Source organism: Pinus tabuliformis, chromosome 7 (genome assembly GCF_031772625.1).
Source record: "Pinus tabuliformis cultivar Carrire ecotype Pingquan chromosome 7, CPIR1, whole genome shotgun sequence".
NCBI lineage: Eukaryota > Viridiplantae > Streptophyta > Pinopsida > Pinales > Pinaceae > Pinus > Pinus tabuliformis.
Window position 1 is genome coordinate 1678769608 of NC_142293.1, and position 23298 is coordinate 1678792905.

Here is a 23298-nt window from a genome sequence, read left to right on the forward strand (position 1 = left end):
TGACCAAGGACTGGTTAGGGTTTTGTTGACCACTGTTGACTTTGACAAAACATTGCATAATTGTTATTTGACCAGATTTGACTATATTTCTCACATTTGATTGGGTATTGGATAGTTGACTTGGTTGGTCAGGGCCTTGACCCTTGACAAATTGTTGATGTACTTGGACTATGTATCTCTTTGCTGAACATTTGATGAACATCTAATATAAGAAGAATCTGGTTAGGGTTTTCCCCCTTGTGGGTTTTTTCCACGGTCTTTGACCAATCTCTGTGTCGCTATTGACCTTGGCTGTCTTCTATTGTGCATATGGTTTACTGTTCTATATACAATTGCTTATTGTTATTGAATGATTGAAAAGAAATTGGAAAAGCGATTGCTATTGAAAAAAGAATTTGCTAAACTAATTGTTATAGCGTAGAACATTGAAAAATTAACATGGTATCAGAGCTAAGGTGAAGACAAGCCCAAGGAGACAAGAGCAATCACCCTCTAAAGATATCTTATCTGCGGCTGAAGAACTTTTGACTTGGTCAAGATGTCTACCTCATACTTCAAGATAAAAGAGAAGCTGAATGACTTATCTAACTATGCTGTTTGGAGAGCTAGGGTTGATTTGACTTTAGAGGAGGGTGATGTTTTGAAATATGTTGAAGGAAAGGTACCTGAGCCTTCGAAGAATGCTTCTGCTGTTGTCAAGTCGAAGTACAAGAAAGGTGAGGTCAAAGTTAAGAAAATCATTATTTATTCGTTGAAAGATCATTGATCACTTATGTTGCAAAGTTGAAGAAGTCTAAGGAAATGTATGATAAGTTGGTTGGGATGTATGAAGTCAACAACTTGAACCATATTCTTTCCTTGAAGAATCAACTCAAGGACATCAAAATGAACAAGGGGGAGACCATTCAATCATACTTCATGAGGATATCTCAACTCAAGGATCAACTGTTGTCTGCTAGAGGAATTACATCTGATAGAGAACTGGTACTAACTGCACTTGGAGGTCTTCCTCCAATTTGGGAGACATTTATTACCACCATTAGCAATAATAGCATGTTTCCTTCATTTGATGAGCTATTGGGCAAGTGCACTCAAGAGGAGACCAGGATGATATCTAGAGGGAGAATTCAAAAGCATGAAGAAGGAGAACCTATTGTATTTGTTGCTCAAGCCAAGAAGAAGAGAGAAAGAGGAGGACCATCAAATTCAAGAAAGCCTACTCCATAATCTAAGGACTCTAATAGAAGACCTAGAAGGGATGTATCAAAAATTCAATGCTACAATAGCCACAAGCATGGTCACTATGCCCAAGATTGTCCAGAAAAGAGAAATGCTCCAAGGTCCCACAACAACAACTGTGGCTATAACAATAGCAGGTCCAATAAAAGAGGAAGAGAAGCTCTTGCTCCCCATGAAGAAGGTCACCATCCTAAAAAGCGATCAAGGAATGATAATAATGCAGCTGCTACTCAATCCGAATATTTTCTTATTTCCGCTCTTTCTAGTTCCTCTCTAGATTTGTTTGATAGTTGGCTAGTGGATAGTGGGGCCTATAGACACTTCATTGGTTATCGTGAAGTCCTCTCAAACTTGGTTGAGAGGGAGACAAATTTGAAGATCATTCTTGGGGACAATTCTAGTTATCTTGTGAAGGGGTTTGGTTATTTTTCACTTCATTTGAATTATAGTCAAACTATACATCTACAGGATGTTCTATCTGTACCGGGATTGAAAGAATCTTGTGTTGATATCTGCCTTAGAGGACAGAGGAATGAGAATTGCCTTCATAAAAGAAAAGGTTCTTACTTGGCCAATGGAATCTTGCTTGAGGGATGCCTTAACTTTGGGATCAAGAATCAAAGGCCTTTATAAAGTCAATGGAAGACCGATCTGAGCATTGGTTTATGATAGTAATCATCAACGTGAACTGTGGCATTGGAGATTTGCACACCTTCATTACGAAGCCTTGCCTAAGGTGAGAAAGATGGTTTCTATAATGCCTGTGGTTCAAATAAATCATGATGGAGTTTGTTCGGGATGTGCGAGTGGAAAGAAGGTGAAGGGACCATTCCCTTCAAGCAGAAGCAAGACAAATGGAATACTTCAACTAATACATTCTGATTTATGTGGACCCATGCCAATGATCTCTCTTGGTGGCTACTTGCACTATATAATTTTTGTGGGTGACTTCTTCCACAAGACATGGATTTTCTTCTTAAAGCATAAGGACAAAGCATTTGAGATGTTCAGGGACTTCAAGGCGTTGATAGAATATCAAACAAGAAAGAAGAATAAAGTCTTCAGGTCTGATAATGGAGGAGAATTCATTTCAAATGAGTTCATTGACTTTTGCAAGAAAGCTAGAATCAAGAAGGACACCATCGCACCTTACAACCCAGAGCAAAATGGTGTAGTTGAAAGGAAGAATAGGACTATCATGGAAGCAACTAGAGCTATGTTGCAAGATCAAAGGCTACTGAAGATTCTATGGGGAGAAGCTCAAACACTGCTATCTATGTTCAAAATATGACTCCTCATCAAGCCACGGGTGACAAGACTCCTGAAGAAGTTTTCTCAAGTATAAAGCCCGATTGTGGACATTTGAGGATCTTTGGCTGCTATGTCTACTTTCATGTGCCAAAGGACAAGAGGAACAAGTTGGAAGATTTAGGAAAGAAAGGTACTTTTGTTAGTTATTGTGAAAATTCTAAAGCTTATGGAATATATGTAATTGGTCAAAGGATTATAGAGTTTAGTAGGGATGTGACATTTGATGAAGATGCTACCCTTGGGTAAGTAAGGGACGCTCCTCCCCTTGCCAATGTTCGAAGAAGGGATGATGCCATGGATGTACAAGAAGATTCTCTTATGTTGAGCTAGACACTAATGTTGTTGGTGATCTCATGGAACCCATGGACCCCTTGGATCCCCCTCTATGTGATCCTCCCGCCAGGAAGAGACCACTATGGCTTCATGACACTTTACAAGATGTTGAGAGACATGCTGCTGCAAGAGGAACCTTCAGGGAAAGTAAGAAGCCATGCTGATATCAAGGATATGTTGTAGCAATTAGCAACATTATATAGGTTGAACCACACACTTTTGAAGAAGCTGTGAAAGAACAAGTATGGAAGGATGCTATGGCCGAAGAATATGAATCTATCATGAAGAATGATGTATGGGAAGTGGTTCTGAGACCCAAAGGAAAGTCTGTTGTGACTTCTAAATGGTTGTACAAGATTAAGCATGGTGCAGATGGAAGTATCAAGAAATATAGGGCAAGATTTGTGGCTAGAGGATTCTCCCAGAAAGAGGGAGAGGACTATGATAACATTTTTGCATCGGTTACCCACTACAATACCATTTGATCTATCATTGCTCTTGCTGCTAGCCATGGATGGAGACTTCTTCAAATGGATGTGAAGACCTCGTTTCTACATGGCAATCTCAAAGAAGAAGTATATGTTGAGCATACTCTGTCTCGAGATGCAACAACAGTCAAGATCTCGGTGGTGTAGACACAGTGATGATCTCAGAAAAAGTGCAGTGATGATGACAATCACAACAATGCAAGAAGAGGATTGGTGTCTTGGTCTTGGAGTGGCTCAGTCAGTCAAGGGTCATGGTCTTGGTGTTCATCAATTGGAATCTCTATAAGAAGAATTTTGTGCGGGTTTTCCTCTCCAAGAGGGAGAGGTTTTGGCCCTGGCAGAATGCCATATCTTGTGCTCTTGTCTCTTTGCTTTGATAACTATTTGTTGAAGTAATAAATACGCACACTAATTATAATAAGCAAAAGATTTTGCTAATAATCTAAAGAATAAATGCCTCACAAATAGTTATCATGATAAGAAGAATCTCATTAATTCAATCTGCCCTAGATTCTTCAACAACATATGCTTTGTTGTCAACACTTTGAGTCAATTTATGACAGAGCCTCTTCATGAGCATTGGGTTGCTGCTAAGCATGTGTTGAGATACCTACATGGGACTATTAGTCTTGTATTGAGATATACTATCGGAGATGTGAGACTTCATGGATACACTGATGATGATTGGGCCAAAAATGTTGTTGACAGGAAGAGCACATCAAGGTGTTGTTTTAGCCTGGGTTCTGCCATGATATCTTAGATGAGCAGGAAGCAGAAGTCCGTTGCTCTTAGCATGGTTGAGGCTGAATATATTGCTGCTAGCATGGCTAGCTATGAGGCAGTATGGTTGATGAAGCTCTTTGGAGAGTTGTTTGAGCAAGTTCTAGATACGACTGTGATATATTACGACAACAAGAGGGGGATCCGGCTTTCAGAGAATCCCATGTTCCACAACAGGCCAAGCACATTGAGATCAAATACCACTATATTCGGGATATGGTGCGGAGAGGAGCCATAAGACTCCATCACATTTCAACAGATGAGAAGATAGCAGACATACTTACCAAGCCTTTGTTGCAAGAGAAGTTCTTGGTCTTCAGAGAGCAACTTGGACTAGTGGAGGTGACCCTTCCGGAAAAGGGTCACGACTGATCGAGAAAAATGAGCTATGCTCTTTCCCCTTGTTTGAGCTCCCAGGGTGGGAATGGAGCCTAAAGAGCTCCTGGGGTTGAGGGTGCTAGGGAGAGTCTGATCCTTGTCACTAGTGACAAGTTGTATCTGTCCCCTACTCCCCTTTGAGGGATGGATGATCCTTGCCACTTGTGGCAAGTTGCATTTAGTCCCGAGGCATGGCTGATCCTTAGTACTTATTGTAAGTTGTATTTGGCGCGTATTGTGAAATCCGAAACTTGAATGAATGTATCCTAGTATGCATCCTACCCAAAGTTGGGCTTGTTGGGATTGCCACCCATCTGGCCAATGGGTGAGGAGATTTGAGATATGGCCGATCCTTGCCATTTATGGTAAGTTGTATCTGGCATTTAGATGAAGGTGTTCTACCACTTGACTCTTGAGGGTCAAGGTGAGAAGATCAACGGAGAATAGGATGTATCATGTGAATGATCCGTACCTCACATGGTAAGTGGTATCTCCTCTATTGTTATTGGATATAGGGTGGTAGATTAATCTCCCTTATGATGATTCTTCTTCTTTAGATTGAGAATGTTCAATAGATGAGTAGACTTAAGCACAAACAAGATATGATATTATACAACGATGATGATGATGGCGAAACATCTGAGATAAGACTTATGATGCAGCCGAAAATTCCTCCCTAGTTGAGAGGGTGTGTTGAAATTTGGCAGTTGAGGGAGAAATTCCCTTCTCTGAGAACCCCTACAAACCCTAAGGAGACCCCTCTAGCACTTGGAAAAATTTAATTTGCACATGGGAAAATATTATTTTTAATATTGGTCCAAGTCACCCTCAAAAGTACAAGTCGGCTTGGAAGAGGAAATTTGTCCACCAAATCCACATAAATACACCAAAGTCACATCACTTGGAGGCATCTCATCATCTCACTCAATCACCGTCTATTGGTTCTATCTACTCTAAAATTGCAGGGTCTGAGTTCACACGTGCGAAGGAGAGGGAGGCAATCTAATTTGACCGAGTTTGACTTTTGTTTTGTGATGGTTTGACCTGTGTTGACTTGAGGAGATTTGACTTTGTTTGAATAGTTTTTGGATCTAAATAGTTTTTGCCGCAAGAGAAGTTCTTGGTCTTCAGAGAGCAACTTGGACTGGTGGAGGTGACCCTTCCAGAAAAGGGTCATGGTTGATCGAGAACACTGAGCTATGCTCTTTCCCATTGTTTGAGTTCCCAGGGTGGGAATGGAGCCTGAAGAGCGCCTGGGGTTGAGGTTGCTAGGGAGAGTCTGATCCTTGTCACTAGTGACAAGTTGTATTTGTCCCCCTACTCCCCTTTGAGGGATGGCTGATCCTTGCCACTTGTGGCACGTTGTATCTAGTCCGGAGGCATGGTTGATCCTTAGTACTTATAGTAAGTTGTATTTGGTGCATATTGTGAAATTCGAAACATGAATGAACGTATCCTAGTATGCATCCTACCCAAAGTCAGACTTGTTGGGATTACCACCCATCTGGCCAATGGGTGAGGAGATTTGAGATATGGCTGATCCTTGCCATTTATGGTAAGTTGTATCTGGCGTTTAGGTGAAGGTGTTCTACCACTTGACTCTTGAGGGTCAAGGTGGGAAGATCAACGGAGAATAGGATGTATCATGTGAGTGATCCTTACTTCACATGGTAAGTGGTATCTCGCCTATTGTCATTGGATATAGGGTGGCAGATTAATCTCCCTTATGATGATTCTTCTTCTTTAGATCGAGAATGTTCAATAAATGAGCAAACTTGAGCACAAACAAGATATGATATTATACAACGATGATGATGATGACAAAACATCTGAGATAAGACTTATGATGCAATAGAAAATTCCTCCCTAGTTGAGAGGGAGTGTTGAAATTTGGCAGTTGAGGGAGAAATTCCCTCCTTGGAGAAGCCCTACAAACCCTAAGGAGACCCCTCTAGCCCTTGGAAAAATTTAATTTGCACATGGGAAAATATTATTTTTAATATTGGTCCAAGTCACCCTCAAAAGTACAAGTCGCCGGTCGGCTTGGAAGAGAAAATTCGTCCACCAAATCCACATAAATACACCTAAGGTCACATCACTTGGAGGCATCTCATCATCTCACTTAGTCACCGTCTATTGGTTCTATCTACTCTAAAATTGTAGGGTCTGAGTTCGCACGTTCGAAGGAGAGGGAGGCAATCTGATTTGACCGAGTTTGACTTTTGTTTTGTGATGGTTTGACCTGTGTTGACTTGAGGGGATTTGACTTTGTTTGAATAGTTTTTGGATCTGTGTGGGAGGCCAAGTTGACTGAAACTTTCTATGCACCTTGACCAGTGTTGACTGCAAAAGTACAGCTAGGGTTTCCTCAGGTTGACTTTGACTTTGACCAGAAATTTTGTGGGAAGAATTTTGTGACTGTTTTGACCAAGTTTGACTGAGGGAAGGAGGCTGCATTCTTTGACTGGTTGACTGAATCTTTTGGACTTGATCTGACCATTGACCAAGGACTTGTTACGGTTGCATTGACTTCTGTAGACTTCGACAGAAAATTGCAAAATTGTTGTTTGACCAGATTTGCCTATATTGCTCACATTTGATTGGATATTGGATAGTTGACTTGGTTGGTCAAGGCTTTGATTCTTGACAAATTGTTGATGTACTTGGACTCAATGTCACATGGTTTGTGTTCGAGTTCGGGTTTGGCAATGATTAGGTTCGGTTTGAGTTCAAACTTTTTGAAGAGATTCGGATGAGGTTCGCCATTAGGTTCGTCCATATATATATATATATATAAAATGAATTATAGGATAAAATAGTAAGAAATCAACATCAGTAAACATAAAAATGCTATCACAGACATGGAAACTGCAAGGATAAACCAGTGTTGTTAAAATCGCGATAAAATCGCGATTTTATCGGAAAATCGCGATTTTTTACCTTTCCCGATTAAATCGCGATTTTTATACCAAAAAATCGCGCCTTTTTTTTATACCGATTTTTTCGGAAAAAATCGCGTTTTTTTGAAAAAATCGCGATTTTTTCGAAAAAATCGCGATTTTTAAGGAAAAAATCGCAGGCTGTCGGGGCAGCGGGCTTTTAATAGGCAAAAAACGATTTTTTTAATTTCATTATGCTGTCTGCGCGCGGAGGAGGAGAAGAAGAGGTGAGGGAGAGGAGCTGAAGGGTTTCCGTCGAATTTGGGAGCGAATCCAAGTGGTTTTAGGAGAAATCCAAGACAAGATCACCAATTTGTCCATAAAAAAGGTATGTAGATTAATTTTTTTTTGTTTTGCTTCTATAAAAACTTTGTTTTACATTGTTTTTCAAGAATTTTTTGTAATTTTTCATTGATTTGGGATGGGTAATTTGTTATGACTATGAGAACCAATTTTTTATTTTTATTTTCTCATTTTTTTTAAACATTGTTTATTTTTTTTGAATTTTCATTGTTTTTTGGCATTTGCCATTGGCATTTGGTTGGGTAACTTGGGTTTAGAAATTGGGATTTTGGAAATAATTAACTTGTAATTTTGTAAATGCTAAATTGTAATTTGTATTATGTAATCCTAAATTCCTATTTCCTAATCCTTATTTTTCCATAGGTTTGCAAATTCAAAATTCAAAAACAAACATGCCAAGGAAATTGGATCCTTTCTGGGAATATGGTGACCCTAAAACTCCGAATGATAGACAAAACTTGTATTGCAAGTTGTGTGGAAAGGAAATATTCGGGGGGGTGTACAGGTTGAAGTTCCACCTTGCACAAATCCCTGGACATGATGTGGGGCCCTGTCTAAATACAACTGCTGAAATTATCCAAAAAGCCATGAGAGCATTGGGAGAATTAGAGCACACTAGAGAGGCCAAAGAAGAACTCAAAAGGCAACTAAAAAGGTCAGCTGAAGGAAGTGGGCCAAGTGGCACTGGTTCTACTGTAGCGTCAGTCAATCCGGTAGCTGCATCATCATATTTTGTTCCTCGAACCACACCTGGTTCACAACCAACTATTGGTTCAATGCTAAAAAGAACTGAAAAAGAACAAGCTGACAAGTTGATGACAAAATTTCTCCTCTGGAGTGATATTCCTTTCAGCATTATAAGGAATAATCCATTTTTCCAACCTACTGTTGATGCTATTGCCAGTGTTGGCCCGGGGTACAAAATCCCTTCTCTTCATGATTTCAGAGGCCGGCTTCTTCAAGATGAAAAGCGTGACTGCACCCAAAGATTGGAGGATTTTAGGGCATCATGGGCACAAACAGGATGCACTGTTATGTCAGATGGTTGGACTGACCAAAAGGGGAGAACCCTTATAAACTTCTTGGTTAGTTGTCCCAAGGGGACTATGTTTATCAAATCTATTGATGCAACTCATCAAATCAAAGATGCAAGAACTTTATGTGATTTGCTGGATGTGTTTATTTTGGAGGTGGGTGCAGAAAATGTTGTCCAAGTCATAACGGACAATGTTGCAAATTATGTTGCTGCTGGTAGAATGCTTATGGACAGGCATCCTACTTTATTTTGGACACCTTGTGCTGCCCATTGTATTGATTTGATGTTAGAGGACATAGGGAAAATTCCCTTTGTCAAAGAGGTTGTTGACTCATCAAAAAGCATCACAAAATTTATTTACAATCACACATCTGTGCTTAGCTTGATGAGAAAATGCACCAACAACAAAGAGTTGGTGTGCCCCGCCATTACACGGTTTGCGACGAGTTTCATATCTCTTCAATCCCTCTTGAATTCTATGTGGGATTTGAAGAGAATGTTTCTTTCAGAGGAGTGGCGTGCTTCGTCAATGAGCCGCAAACCAGAAGGAGAGGCCGTCTGCAGACTAGTTTCATACCAGGAAGACTTCTGGGCGGGAGTGCAGGAGGTGTGCGCTGTTACAGAACCTTTGGTAAAGGTTCTTCGGTTGGTTGATGGTGAGAAGCCCGCAATGGGCTATTTGTATGAAGCCATGGACAGGGCCAAAGAAGCCATTCGGTCCTACTATGATGATAAGGGAGATGATGGGTTTCAGAGACAACTCCTTCTATGGGAAGTCATTGATGAGCGATGGAACAACACACTCCATCGTCCCATTCATGCTGCTGGGCTTTTCCTGAACCCTGCATTTTCTTATGCATGTGGGTTTAATTTTGATGTTGAGGTCGTGGAAGGATTATTAACCTGTGTCCAGAAGATGGTGAGATCTCCAGAAGAACGTATGGAGATCTCTAGACAAATTGAGCAATATAAGTTGTCAGGTGGCACATTTGGCTTTGAGATGGCTGTCATTGATAGGACGATTAAAATGCCAGGTATTTTTTAGTTTGTACTTTGTAACTTTGTTTCAAATTTCATTGTCTCTTCAAATTCCATTTTTTTCTTATGTTTATTTAAAATTTTATTTGTAATTTTGTTGTAGACGCATGGTGGAAGATGTATGGTGTTAGAGTACCCCTTTTGCAAAAGCTTGCCGTACGCATCCTCAGCCAAACATGCAGCTCCTCGGGATGTGAGCGCAATTGGAGTGTATTTGAAAAAATACACAACAAGAAGCGCAATAGGTTAACACTTAAACATTTAAAATATTGCAAATTTCCAAATAAATTTTTGAATTCATTAAAGTTTTAAACAATATTTTTTTTATAATATTAATTATTAATTATTATTTCATGAACTTTGTACAGGTTGGAGTCCCATAGACTTAATGACATGGTCTATGTCTACTACAATCTTCGATTGTGGGTGAGACAACTAGAGAAGACACCTGATACGGAAGCCATCTCATTGGATGGGATTGACACCACTGCTGAATGGAGGGTTGAGACCGAGAGGCCTCTCATGGATCCCACTGATGATTGGTTAGTGCAGGATGAGGGGGAGGAGGAGGGGGAGGAGGAGGAGCAGGAGGAGCAGGAGCAGGAGGAGGAGCAGGTGGAGGAGGAGGAGCAGGAGGAGGAGGTGACACCGCCTACCCGGGCTACCACTACCACCAGTAGAGGACGTGGTCTCCGTCCACCTCAGCCTCCTGTAGCTGCTACTACTAGTTCTTCAGCTTCTAGAGCACGTCAGACTCCACTGCCATTTCCACCAGCACAGGCACCAGCTTCTACATCTAGAGGGAAACAGAAAGTTGTGCCATTTTCTCGCAAGAGGGGCAGAGGAAATCAATAGGATTAGACTTTCATTTTATTGTATATGACATTATGACATGATGAGATACATTATCATATTTTTTGTTGATATTTTGAGGCTAAGTTGGGACTCAGGACTTACTATTCAGGACATGATTCAATGTTATGTGTGATTTTAGCGCTAGAAATGATATTAAACATCTTATATATTAGTTTTTTTATCATATTTATGTGTCAATGTATTTATTTTATGTTGTAGATGGTTTAGATATTAAAAAAATTGAAAAAAATGAAAAAAAATGAATATTTTTGTGCCAAACGCTTTTTTCCCGCTTTTAACGATTTTTTCCGCTTTTTTCCCGGCGCCGATTAAATCCCGCTCGCGCTTTTAACAACATTGGGATAAATTACAAGTTTGAGTTGTGACATGAAGTTATGAGTTTTGATTTATGTACTTGGTCAATGGCTATGAGGTTCGATGAGGTCACTAAACCTCAAAACTTTTTGAAGGTTCGGCAAAATTCGAACCTCAAGGTCAAAGTTCGACGAACCTTGTGACATAGCTTGGACTATGTATCTCTCTGCTGAACATTTGATGATCATCTAATAGAGAAGAATCTGGTTAGGTTTTCCCCCTTGTGGGGTTTTTCCCTGATCTTTGACCAATCTCTGTGTCTCTATTGATCTTGGCTGTCTTCTACTGTGCATTTGTTTTACTTTTCTGTCTACAATTGCCTACTGTTATTGAATGATTGAAAAGAAATTGGAAAAGTGATAGCATTGAAAGAAGAATTTGCTAAAGTGATTGTTACAGCATAGAACATTGAAAAATTAACATGAAAGAGGGACGTACAATGTGTGAGAATCCAAAGTCTGGAGTGGCCAAAGAGCTCAAATCTGGACTACCCAAAAAACTAGCATATCAGAATCTGCTAGGGCTAGCTCCCCTAACATCCAAGGCCTAGTGGAGAAAACTTATAATAGATAACTGTCTCGAGGAAGACCTCGCAGAAGATTTGGACTGTGTATGACATCACTGCCTGGAAGAAATCAAGAATGTCTGAGTGCTCTATTTCTAGTGTTTACTTGATTTATTCTCAGCTCAGGATGTGTGCCTTGGCTAAGCTTTTTCTGGATGATTTTCTTGGGGAAGAATCTTTATTTTCTCAGAGCATAAGGAGAGTGTTTTTCGTTAGTTAGAAGAAATATGCATTTGTTTGCGTGGGACAATCATTATCTTTACAATCAAGTTGAACCATTTCTTTTGTTGAGTCAGAGCATTGTAGTCTTCAACAAGATCAAAAGATGTTATCCTAACTCTATTATGGCAGTATCCTGAACTTGGTTAGCTGTAAAGCTAGTTGTTTTAATACAATTTTGTTTTCTTTGGCTCATTAGTGTTTCTCCAGGTTGTCGAAAACAATGGTTTCCTTGGTATCACAGTGGATTGTGAGCAAAAGTAATTTTGTGTGTTTACAAGCTTTGACCTGTTTGACATGAATGTTTAAAGATATCTCTGTGTCGATCCTGTAATGTTTTCTTGAATTTGATGAAAAGGATTTTGTCCAGAAGATCCTATTTATCAATATGTTCATATTGTGAAGCGGTTTGGTGCTGTTTGTCAATGCCTTGGAGCCTTATAAGGTTATTCCTTCAAATGGAAACATTTATTTGGCCCCCAATTAAATATGCTTATAATTATTTGCTATAAAGTATTGAACATTACACCATAACTTAAATTCTATGACGAGCATAGTTAATCTTTCAGTATGTCAAGGATTATGGTTAGATCTTTATTTAATGCATTTTGTCATTATAATTTCATAATCCTCTTTAATAAGTTTTGCAAAAACAACATTTGAAGCATTTTATCAAATACAAACTTCAGCAGTATTTATGTTGAGAATTATTTTTGACTCTTTGCAAGGTGTGCTTTCTAATGTTATTTTTTGACACAAGATTCTGAAAATTAATTGTAAATAGATTGGGTTGTTGTGGATCGTTCTTCTGCCAATCTGCTTCATTGCAATGGCTTTAGCCCTTCTCAAACGATATGGTTATCTTAAAATGCTTTGGCTGTACAAATTTATCTGTACCTTGCTAGAGTAAAATATAGGACATTTTTTTCTGTGATGGGAATATCCTTTTGTTGTGACATGAAATATAACATCCACTTTTTCCCCTTTTGTTTATAGGTTGTTGGAGCAAACTGAAGAAGAGGTACGCTGCCCACTTCTTCTATCAATACTTTTTGTTACCTCACAAACTAATACTTCAAAGTTAAATTCTAAAAGAGCATTGCTAGCCTATGGGCATCTAAAGAGGGAAGCCTATGTCACCTCAGCAGCCTTCTTTACACTTTAGGCTGACTCTCCTTCGGCACAAGGGGGACTTCCCTAGAATAGGATTGCTAGAATTTTAGGCAATGAATCACCAGGTGAAATGAAAGGTAAATTCCAGCAAATTGTGCAAATGTGGTCACATCAAGGCTTAATGGGAGACTATCCTAATGTGAAGAAATGACTATTAAAGCTTCCATATCCTTGCTGTTCTAAACTGAAGAAATATAACAAAGAATATTACTAGAGTAGATAAAATCCAATACTTGTTGAGATTATGATTATCAAGATTAGAATATATGTACATTCATCCAAGAGTAGTAGAGAAAACATGCTTTCACGAATAATATTGCATTGGCGACATAATAAGGCAATTAAGATAACACAATTTTGTTTTAGTTTGACAAATGACTCAAAAAGTAGGTCAATGGGACTGAAGAGTACAACTGATATGAATAAAATATGGGAGTGCCAAGTTGCCAGCACAACTCCTAGAAAATGCCAAAATTAATACAAAGAAAGAAATTTACATAAGTATAATATTAGAACATATGTATAAAACCATGACAAAGGTACAATGATTCAAACACTAAGTGAGTTTGTCCAACACTAGAAAGGTGGACAACCCAACCCAAGAACCTATCAAGAGAGAGAGAGTGAGAGAGGGAGATCAGACAATGAGGCCGATGATGTCAAGGTCTCCCGAGTCTAATGGTCAAGGGCGAGGGGGGCGAATTCGGCACTAGCTCGTTTTTAGAGTCTTCTAGAACCATTGAGGAGCCCTATTGCATGATCCGGGGGTGGATGGATCTCTGGTTGCTCCTCTAGATTTGGGAGGTAGTTTGATGTGTAGGGCGTGCTCTACTCCATATTTGTTTGATCTGCGAATTAAATTTGACAAGTGTTCATCTAAGCTCCAACTCTAGCCCCAAATCCAACATGACAAAAGAGGGAGAAAGCAAACCCTTGTATAGGTTTAATAAAACAATATTTTCCTCATCAATTTTTTTTTTCTCTAAGGAAAATGCTATAAAATAGTACAATAATGCATAAGTGGGCTCTCCAAAAATAAAAATGCATGTACATAATACTAAATAAAAGATGCTAAATAAATCCAATGCCACATGCCATCTTCTTGAAGCTCCAAGCTCATGCAAGTTGCATGCAAAGTGCCAATTGTTGTCTTCATGTGCAAAGCACTCTTGAAGAAATCTAAACCATAACCACCTCAAAATAAAATGATATGAATTCCATGTATCCGAGGGAGGGTGATCTCCAAGATAAGTGAATGAGTGCCAGGTGTACAAGCCTTATGACGAGGTTGTTCTCAAAAGTAGCCCGTTTGACCATGTAATAGAATAAAATATGTTGTTAAGGAGGTGCACCCTAGGAAGGAGTGCCTCGACCACCTTTTTTTTGGCCAAGGAAAACAATAAAATACCTCGAGAGGAAGATGCCTCCTAGGAGAATGTGCCAAGGTAGTTATCCTTTTTAAATAAAATATTCTTCCAAATACAAGTGCACCCTCCAAGAAGGTCCAAAAGTATAATGAAGACCAAGTAAATGCACATGTGGTCCTCCAACATTTAATTGCTCCTCTTGTAGAATCCTCCATAACAAGTTCTAAATGGAATAATATAAATACCTAGTGAAAGAGGTGAGGGCACTAAAATGTGATGAAATCTAAGTGTAATGTGGATTCGACCTAGGAAAAGAGTGAAGATGCGATGAATTATACAGATTACCTAGGTACAATGATGGAAATGTGACAAAATATAAATGATCCTAGGAAATAACTAGGCAAATACACCACTATGCTAGAGGACACCAACAACTAAGACATTAACTAACTATGAAACAATGAAGTGAAAGTAGTGATTAGAACATGACTATATGGTCTCCCCAACATTGATCCATGAGGAATGCCTCCAAACTGAAAATAACATGAAGCATAACTAAAGCAACTTCCACCAAATTCCATAATCAAACCTATTTGGAGGTTACAACCATTGTACCATCCTGCAAATCTTTAAATTGCATGGTAAGAATCACATTTGCAATCCTCATGCAATATGAGGGGTAACATGTTTGATAATCTAGTTTCTCTCTTTGCAATTGCATTTACAATATTTTTTTTGTTAAAGCATTTAGTGTTTATATTCCTCCATCCTTTCCAAATAAAATTTTAGCTTGTACAAGCGATGTCGATGGTCGCTTTGCACAACTGATTACTTGTTGAGGCAAGCGTCTAGGTAGATCGTGTAATGACCCACTTATAGTAAATTAAAATTTATGAAATTAAATAAAATTAATTAAATTAAAAATCAAAAATTAAATAACTTAAAATTAAATCATTAAAATAAATAAATAAACTTTATTTCAAATTAAGATATTCAAATAAAATGATTTTGTTTATAAAAATCGACAAGTATCATAATTTGGACACAGAGATGGAGAAAGTTGATAAATGGAGACTTATAAGAAGGAAGGGACAGTTGGAGGCAAGAGGAGGAAAAATAGGAGGAAAATTGGTACACAGAGTTTATCATTAGGAACAATTGAGCCTTGCTTGTTCTGAAGTTTCTGGGCACGGGGGAATAGTTTGCATCTATTGAGAAGCATACTGGACTGAGTATCTAGGTTGTACTCGGTTTGGCTGGGTGGTTTCAGTCTTTTGGTAACGGAAGCGATCTGGAGAAGTTCTGAAGCATCTTCATCCGCAGCAGACCAGGTAAGTACTTCTCATCGAATCAATCAATTAGATATACGAACTTTTGTATAAATTTAGAACAGGTTCATAAGGTTTCATACTCTGTTCAGGATAGATGGCTCTTTAAAACTCCTTTACAATCTTTACAGTTTCAGTGAATCTTTATAGTTTCCGAAATGGCTCTTTAAATTAGTTCAACTCTTACAGATCGTTTCACACAAATCTTGCTTCTTAGCTCACGTAATGCCTCTTTGCTGTGCAAATTGAATTTTCTTTATACTTGAACATGAAAATAGGTCCTTGGGTCTTTGATATTCTTGTGGAATTACTAAGTGTCCTCCCAAAGGATGCTAGCTAAGAGTAATGATTATGTGAAGCCATAGAAGGTAGTGCTAAGACAAGATAGCCCTTGTTGAAAAAAGGGCTAGGAGCATAATGGAATTGCAGAGTTTGATTAACCCTCTAAATAAACTTGAAGCCAAGCTAGGGAAAGAATGATTGAATAACAACTTGTTAACTAACCATAAGCATTTGTTGTGGCCAAATGCCCCCTTGAATTTTGATTATCATGCATTGTCATGGAAGCAAGGTTCACAATAGTGACTGGTCAGTGATTATCTCATTTCTTATAATTTGACCCATTATCATTAAAAAATTAAGAAGATTTGACCCTATTTACATAATGCCCCTTGATTTTTTGGATAATCCACCTCCTTATTATAATTAGGAGAGACTTGAATAGATTCAATATGCTCGACAAAAAATTTAATATGAATTTACACCTTTGAAATACCTCAAGTGTTTGATAGTCTTGGGATTCTCTATATTTTTTCTCGAAGGAAAACTTTGCAGGGAAACCTCCAATCACTTCCTTGAATTCTATGAATGGTACCCATTGTAAACTTGTCAATGTTGATTGTTGTGCCTAAGTCAATAGACACATTGAGTGAGGCACAAGACAAAAGTAGCAAGCTTGGGGGTTTAATGCAAAGACCTCTTGCATGAAATTCAAAGCACTCAACCACTTTAGCTAGCCCATTGGGCTAAGTGGGATTCTCTATATTATAACTTGATATTTTGATATTTGTCTAAAGAAAAATGCTTTAGTAATGATGATGCTTCAAGATACTATGTCTTTTTCCCCATGGCCCAAGCAAACTTGACATGTTAGATACCTCTTGGGTCAATAATGAGTCGCATGTCACTGCATAGCCCAAATTTCCTTTGGTCGCACAAAGGCTGTCATATTTTTCTCTTTGGAAATGGTTTCCTTTATACAAGTTTCAATTACCATGCTTTCTATAACCTTCACATCATATTTTGAGGTCCTGCGTGAAATGTTATGGTAATGCATTTATGTATGCATTTGTCAATTTGAAGCCTTAACCTGTGTCACAAGGTTTGTTGAACTTCAACCTTGATGTAATGTACCTAAGGAGGATAATATGGGGTACCTAGGGAGGAACCCAAAAGGATAATGAATGTAATGTGGGCATAATAATGGAATAGGCCCACTATGTAATTAAAAGGAAACAATATAATAATAAGGGATTTTTGGCATATGCCCCTAGAAATACTCATGAGAAAGTATAAATATGAGTATTATCATATTGGGGGCATATTGGATTGTATTGTCTTGTGGGAAGCATGGTTTGTGAAGTGATTCCTTCCATAAGGAGTATTTGTTGGTGTTGCCCTACCTTAGGGGTTCTTCTCCCTATGTTATTATGTTGTTTATGTTGAATGTCTTGGGTATCTATGGCATTTTAGGGTTTATCTTGGAAGTTTTATGGTGGATTCTCTTTTATACATTTGGAGTTTTACTACACTTGAGGTTTGAAATTTCACGAACCTAAAGTTTTTTTGAGGTTTGTCGAACCTCATGGCATTGACCAGGTCCACAATTCAGGCTCATAACCTCTTGTAGCAACTCACGCTTCTAATCTATCCTTGTAGTTTCCATGTCCATCATAACAGTTTTTATGTTCATTGATGTTGATTTCTTAGCATTTTATGTTATATTTCAATTGAAAGTTAATATAATATTACACACTCACATGCACACATATATAGAAAATGTATAAAGATGAACTTAATGGAACACCTCATAGAAAGTTTCAAATGCAAAATGAACCTAATGATTGAAGATAGTTTACTCCGAAAGTGTTTACACCATGCTTTGATTTGCTTCATGTGAGTTGGAGTGCATGGTGTGATGCCTATCCTAGTTTGTATCTTAGTGACCATACATACATGGAATTGCTATACCGTGATTTGATGATTATGTGGTGTACTTCCTTTGGAGGTTGGTTTCCTATGTTACATGGTGACATTCTTCATGAGGCACACATGAAGGGTTTGGTTGGTTTGTTGGGAGGACCAATTTGGAGGAGTGTTGGGGCATTTAGGAGGAAAGTGTTGAGACCTACATAGCATCAAATCACTTGATTGTCAACATGGAGGCTTGTGGTGGACTTGATGATGCTTGGGTCGAAGAGCATTCTGTTGGAAAATCAGAGAGGCAGAAATATTTTCTTATCTTGATAATTATTTGTGATTTCATAGCAATCTTATTAACTTCTTTTATCTTCTTATCATCAAGCAACTACCAAAACATAAGTGCATGAAGATCAAAACAACAAAGACACAAGAAAGAAATAATGAAATAATAAGGAATACTTATCTTTTGTGAAAAGGTGGAAGCTCCCTTTTATGAATATTTTATTCACTATAAAGAAGAAACCAATATGCAGGAATGTAATTATGTGTAGATTCTGTAAGAGTAAATAATAATTGTATTATTGATTAAAATATGATTGGTGATTACAATCTTTCGTGGCGGTGTGCCTATATAGGCATTGATTGACCACGAAGGTGAATGGTCACAACTTTTGACTCTTGCCCTTCATAATTAATAATCATTAATTAATTTAATTTATTATTATTTAAATATTATTTAATTAATATATTTTTTTAATGAATATTTTATTCATAACATTGCCAACCCCTTTAGAGATGCTTTGTCCTCAAAACATAACAGGAAGGGTTTTCTCTAGTTGAACACATTGCTATGGAATGGCATCTTTTGTTTTGACTTTGTTTGTGTCTTGTGAGCTGGTGAAGTCCTTGTGTATTTGCACTTTCCTTGAAGCTAGAAGTGATAACACCGTATAATTTATAATGTCGTCCTTGCCAGTTAAAATCCATGAATTGTTCTTCTAGGTTTGTAGTATAGTTTCCTAATTGTATTAGCCATTTTGCTCCTAGCACTATATCCATTTCTTTGAGCAGTAGGGCAAATAAATTTGTATGTAGTTCTAGTTCTTGTATCTGAATTGAAACCTTATGACATTGTCCTATCTCTTCGAACTTTTGCCTAGTAGCGACAATCATGGTCAAATCCTTGATTGGGCATACACAAAGATCAAGTTGTTTAGCAAGATCAATGTTTATACAATTATGAGTGCTACCAAAATCTACAAGTATATTGACATTCCTGCTTCTTATGATTCCCTTAAGCTTCAGGGTTTTAGGTCGCAACCTTCTTGTCATGTTTGTTGGTGGTGTTGTAAGCTTAATGTTCTTCTCTTTCAAAGACTGGTTTCTCTGTTTTCGAAGGTGTGGTGGAATGTATTTTGCAGTTACTTGTTGTTTTTGATCTTTTGAAAAATTGCTTCCTTCATCCTGATTTTGTTGGACACATGAGATTGCAGCTAATGAGGGTTCCTTAGGATCTAAATCTTCATTGTGTGTGATAACGATTTCTTCATCAGGTTCTTGTACTTCAACTTGCTTTCCATCTACTATTTTATAGTAGCATAAGGACGTGTCTTCACATTTATGCCCCGGTGTCCAATTTTCTCTGCATTTGTGACAATTATTTTTCTTTTTTACCTTCCTTCTGATTCATTACTTGAGCTATTTGGCTCTTTCTCAACTTCATAAGTGTATAATTTCTTGTTAAGACATCTGTGTCTTGACATCCATTTGTCTCCACAATACCTACATTTATTTGACTCCTTTTTACGTGAGTATTGTTGTTGGTCTTCGTCTTCCTTGAATGATGACATTTTGAACTTATGTTTTTGTTCAATACGTTTTGCAGCAAGTCTGGCTTCTTCAATAGTTTTGGGCTTGTACAACTTCAATTCTGCACGGATATACTCCTTAAATCCACAAATATACATTTTAAGTAGTTGTTCATTAGTAAATCCTCTTTGTCTTGTAGCTAATACTTCCCATTTGTGGGTGTATTCGCTTATAGATGCTTTTTGCTTGAGATGAACAATTTTTTTGTAGACATCAGACGAGAGCGGACCAATGGCGAGAAAAAGCTGTAGCAACACAATGAGGTCGACAGTATATGTGTGGTCGATGTTCCGATAGAAGGAAAACGACTTGGCAACGGTGGTCAAAGGTCAACAGGATAGGGGAGACAGGACGACTTGGTCGAGGTGTAGCAGTTGGCAAGGAGCAACAACGGGTGGTCGAGAAATGTCAGCAGGAAGCATGATGGTCGGAAGGCTTGCAACAAGGAAAATGTATAAGGGATAGGCGAGGATGATACAGGGAAAGAACACATGGTGAAAGGAACGTGGACGAGAGAGGGGGCATGATAGGATAAGACAGCGACAGAGAAGATTGACAGATGTGGATGTGTTGAACATGCGACCTATGGAATGTATTTAGCAAAAAGAAGACAATGGTGGATTGACAGTGTTGCAGGTAGGAAGGTTGCTAAGCTTTGATACCATTGTAAAGAAGAAACTAGTACGTAGGAATGTAACTGGGTGTAGATTCTATATGTAAGAGTAAATAGTAATTGTATTATTGATTAAAATATGAATGGTGATTACAACCTTTCATGTTTCTATATAGGCATTGACTAGCCACAAAGGTGAATGGTCACAACTTTTGACCCTTGCCCTTCATAATTATTAGTCATTAATTAATTTAATTTATTATTAATATTATTATTTTTATTATTATTTAATCAATATTTTCTATGAATATTTTATTCATAACACTCCCTCGTAATCTTGCATCAATCTGGTTTTGTGAGGGATTTCTTCAACTTGTCAAAATAACTCAAGAACTTTTTAACAAAACATATTAGATCTATAAACCCTAGAAATCAAAAAGAAAAATTGATCCTAGAGTTAAACATAAGAGAAACTTTACAAGACCTAAAAACAATAACTTATACTATAAGCAAAGGATATACAAGGGATAATATCCCTAAAGACTTAATAAAATAAGTCTTTGACTTCAGAGTCCTCTGTTTTGGTCTTCTTTGGTGGAGCTTCATCAACTGCAACTATAGCTTGGTCTCTTTCTCTCTTCTTTGTTCTTCAGATTTTCAAGACATTGGTTCTTATAGTGTTCCATCTTGTGACAATGATAGCATCTTCATGATCCATCTCCATATGAGTCTACTTTTGTCAGAGTGCCCAAGGATCTAACTTGATTACCAAGTCTTTATTCATCATACTCTTCATAAGATCATCATATCTTACTTATTAAGTACTTGCAACATTTACTGACAAGTACCACCAAGCAAAATATACAAGTACGAAAGCATGAAGACAATTTCATTAATCTATGGAATCTTTAGAGAGGAAAAATTCCTAGGGTTTCCAAATCCAAACCCTAAGTTTCATGATGTTACCTTTCAAAACATCAACTCTAGGGTTTGAATCTCAAATCCAATTCTACCCTCATTAGGGATTGTTATTTCTCCCTAGACTACCTACAAACCCTAGAGACCAAAGGCTAGGGTTTCTATGATGGAACAAAATAGAATAGGATTAAGGTTTTTGAAGATTGCTTGGATGGGTTATTCATTAAGCCTTTTGCTAGGAATTAAATACTAGGTGTCGAGTTCAAGGAAATCTAACATGGTATTAGAGTTGGAACTTTGAAGAAAATCGATCTTGGAATCACAGATGCCAGGTTCATACTGGATCACCAGGGCCAGATTCAACAATGATCATACAAGTAGAAATTCTTTTGAGTGGCCAACGTAAATTGGCCGAACAAACAAAGATTTTTTTTAGAAGGCACAATTTAGAAAAAGGAGGGGGGGGGGGGTTGCAGTGGGGCCGTGTGTGCTTGAAAGGCTTAATGGTCCACTCAGCCACTGCAGTAGTCGACAACTGCCAAGCCAATAGAGTGCAGATGTTGTTTGACTGCCAAAGGATCAAACCACCTAGTTGCTGATCTGATATTCACCCTATGAGTGCCATCAGTTAAAGATTTATTAAACTAAGGTATTACAGACTCATGTGCTGGTGTGTGTTTTGTGTTATTGAAACAACGGATCGATCAAATTGCCAATACACAGACAATAAAATGGAAAGACAACAGAGAAATACAGTAAGCAATCATAAAGACACAAGCAATTTTAATAAGGAGTTCACCCTATTCTCCAGGGCTACGTCTCCGGTCCAGCTTCAATGGTGGCCTTGTTTTATTGTGTCTTTCAGCAGAGAAATTACAATACAGGGACTCAATATGAGTTCTCCTGAAGCAGATTTTGCTTGGCAGGGTGGTTCTTGGATTCCCCAAGCCACTTGGAGTACACAGACTCTTCTTCTTCCTACCAGCTCTGTGACCTCTTGGTCTACAGTGGAAAGAGCCAAATGTGATGCTCAGTCCGGACAGATTCCTCTATGGGAAGGCTTGAATCTTCAAGCTCTCTAGTGCTCGATGTTGCCTCTGGTCAGCTCGGCCCTCTGTCTCTTCTGCTTAGCTTTATTGTTCTCTGTGTTCAGTCCTCCTCTCAGGGTTCACTGTTCACTGTCTCTCTTGGTCGCTTGGACTCTTCTCAATTCTGACTCGAAATCTAACTAATTCGACTGTCTCTGTTCACGAATTTAGCCATTCGATCCCTATGCCTGTTCGGTTCCTCTTCCTCCTGTGCTGATTCACCTTCTGCCGCTGCACTTGGAGTTCCCTGCCTTAGGCGTCATCATGAACGCTCAGGGAGTGGCCACTTGCCCTCCTCTAAATGGCGCTAACATGCTTCGTCGGTTCGTTTCTTCAGTTACGCCGTGGATGCGTTCTTCCTCCATCGTGGCGGTCAAACGGATTCCAAATCCCTTTAGAACGCGGCTTAATTCCCTGTCGATTCCACTTCTTTCCATCGGGTGCAATCTCAGCCGTCCGATCTAGGCCCTCCAGATCCGACGCCAGACGCACGTTTCGTGTGGTTGACTTGCTTGACCGATAGCGCGCGATCAACGACGGTTTTCTCTCACCTCTGCCTGCCACGCGTCGATCGGTGTATGGAATCGCTCTGCTCCTATCCAAAACCTCTTACCGTTCAAGGGCACCCCGATCAATACCGCTGGTTTTCCAGTGCGCGGGTCCCGCCTTCGTACGTTAGCGTTTTTCGCTTTTTCTGCCCGCGGTTTCCTGGCTCCCAATGTGACCGAGTGCTCGGGCTTCCCCTTCAGGGCCCTGTTCGCCTAGCAATGCGCGATTAGCGCTAAGCGCTAATCGCGCATCAAAAACCTCTTCCTTTTCCCATTCTGGGGCTCCCAGGGGCTACTTTGGCCTCCTGCGTAGTCTCCATGGGCCTCGGTCAG

The 23298-nt window shown here is 38.7% G+C and overlaps 1 protein-coding gene across 1 annotated transcript in view; it reads left to right on the plus strand.

Annotated features, from left to right (window-relative positions):
• LOC149254903 (uncharacterized) overlaps nucleotides 1-23298 on the plus strand; it is a 233874-nt gene that overhangs the window by 178130 nt on the left and 32446 nt on the right. Inside the window, exon 7 of the mRNA XM_089457142.1 lies at nucleotides 12856-12880. Within this exon, the coding sequence (XP_089313268.1) occupies nucleotides 12856-12880 (25 nt within the window). The remainder of the gene's footprint in view (nucleotides 1-12855; nucleotides 12881-23298) is intronic.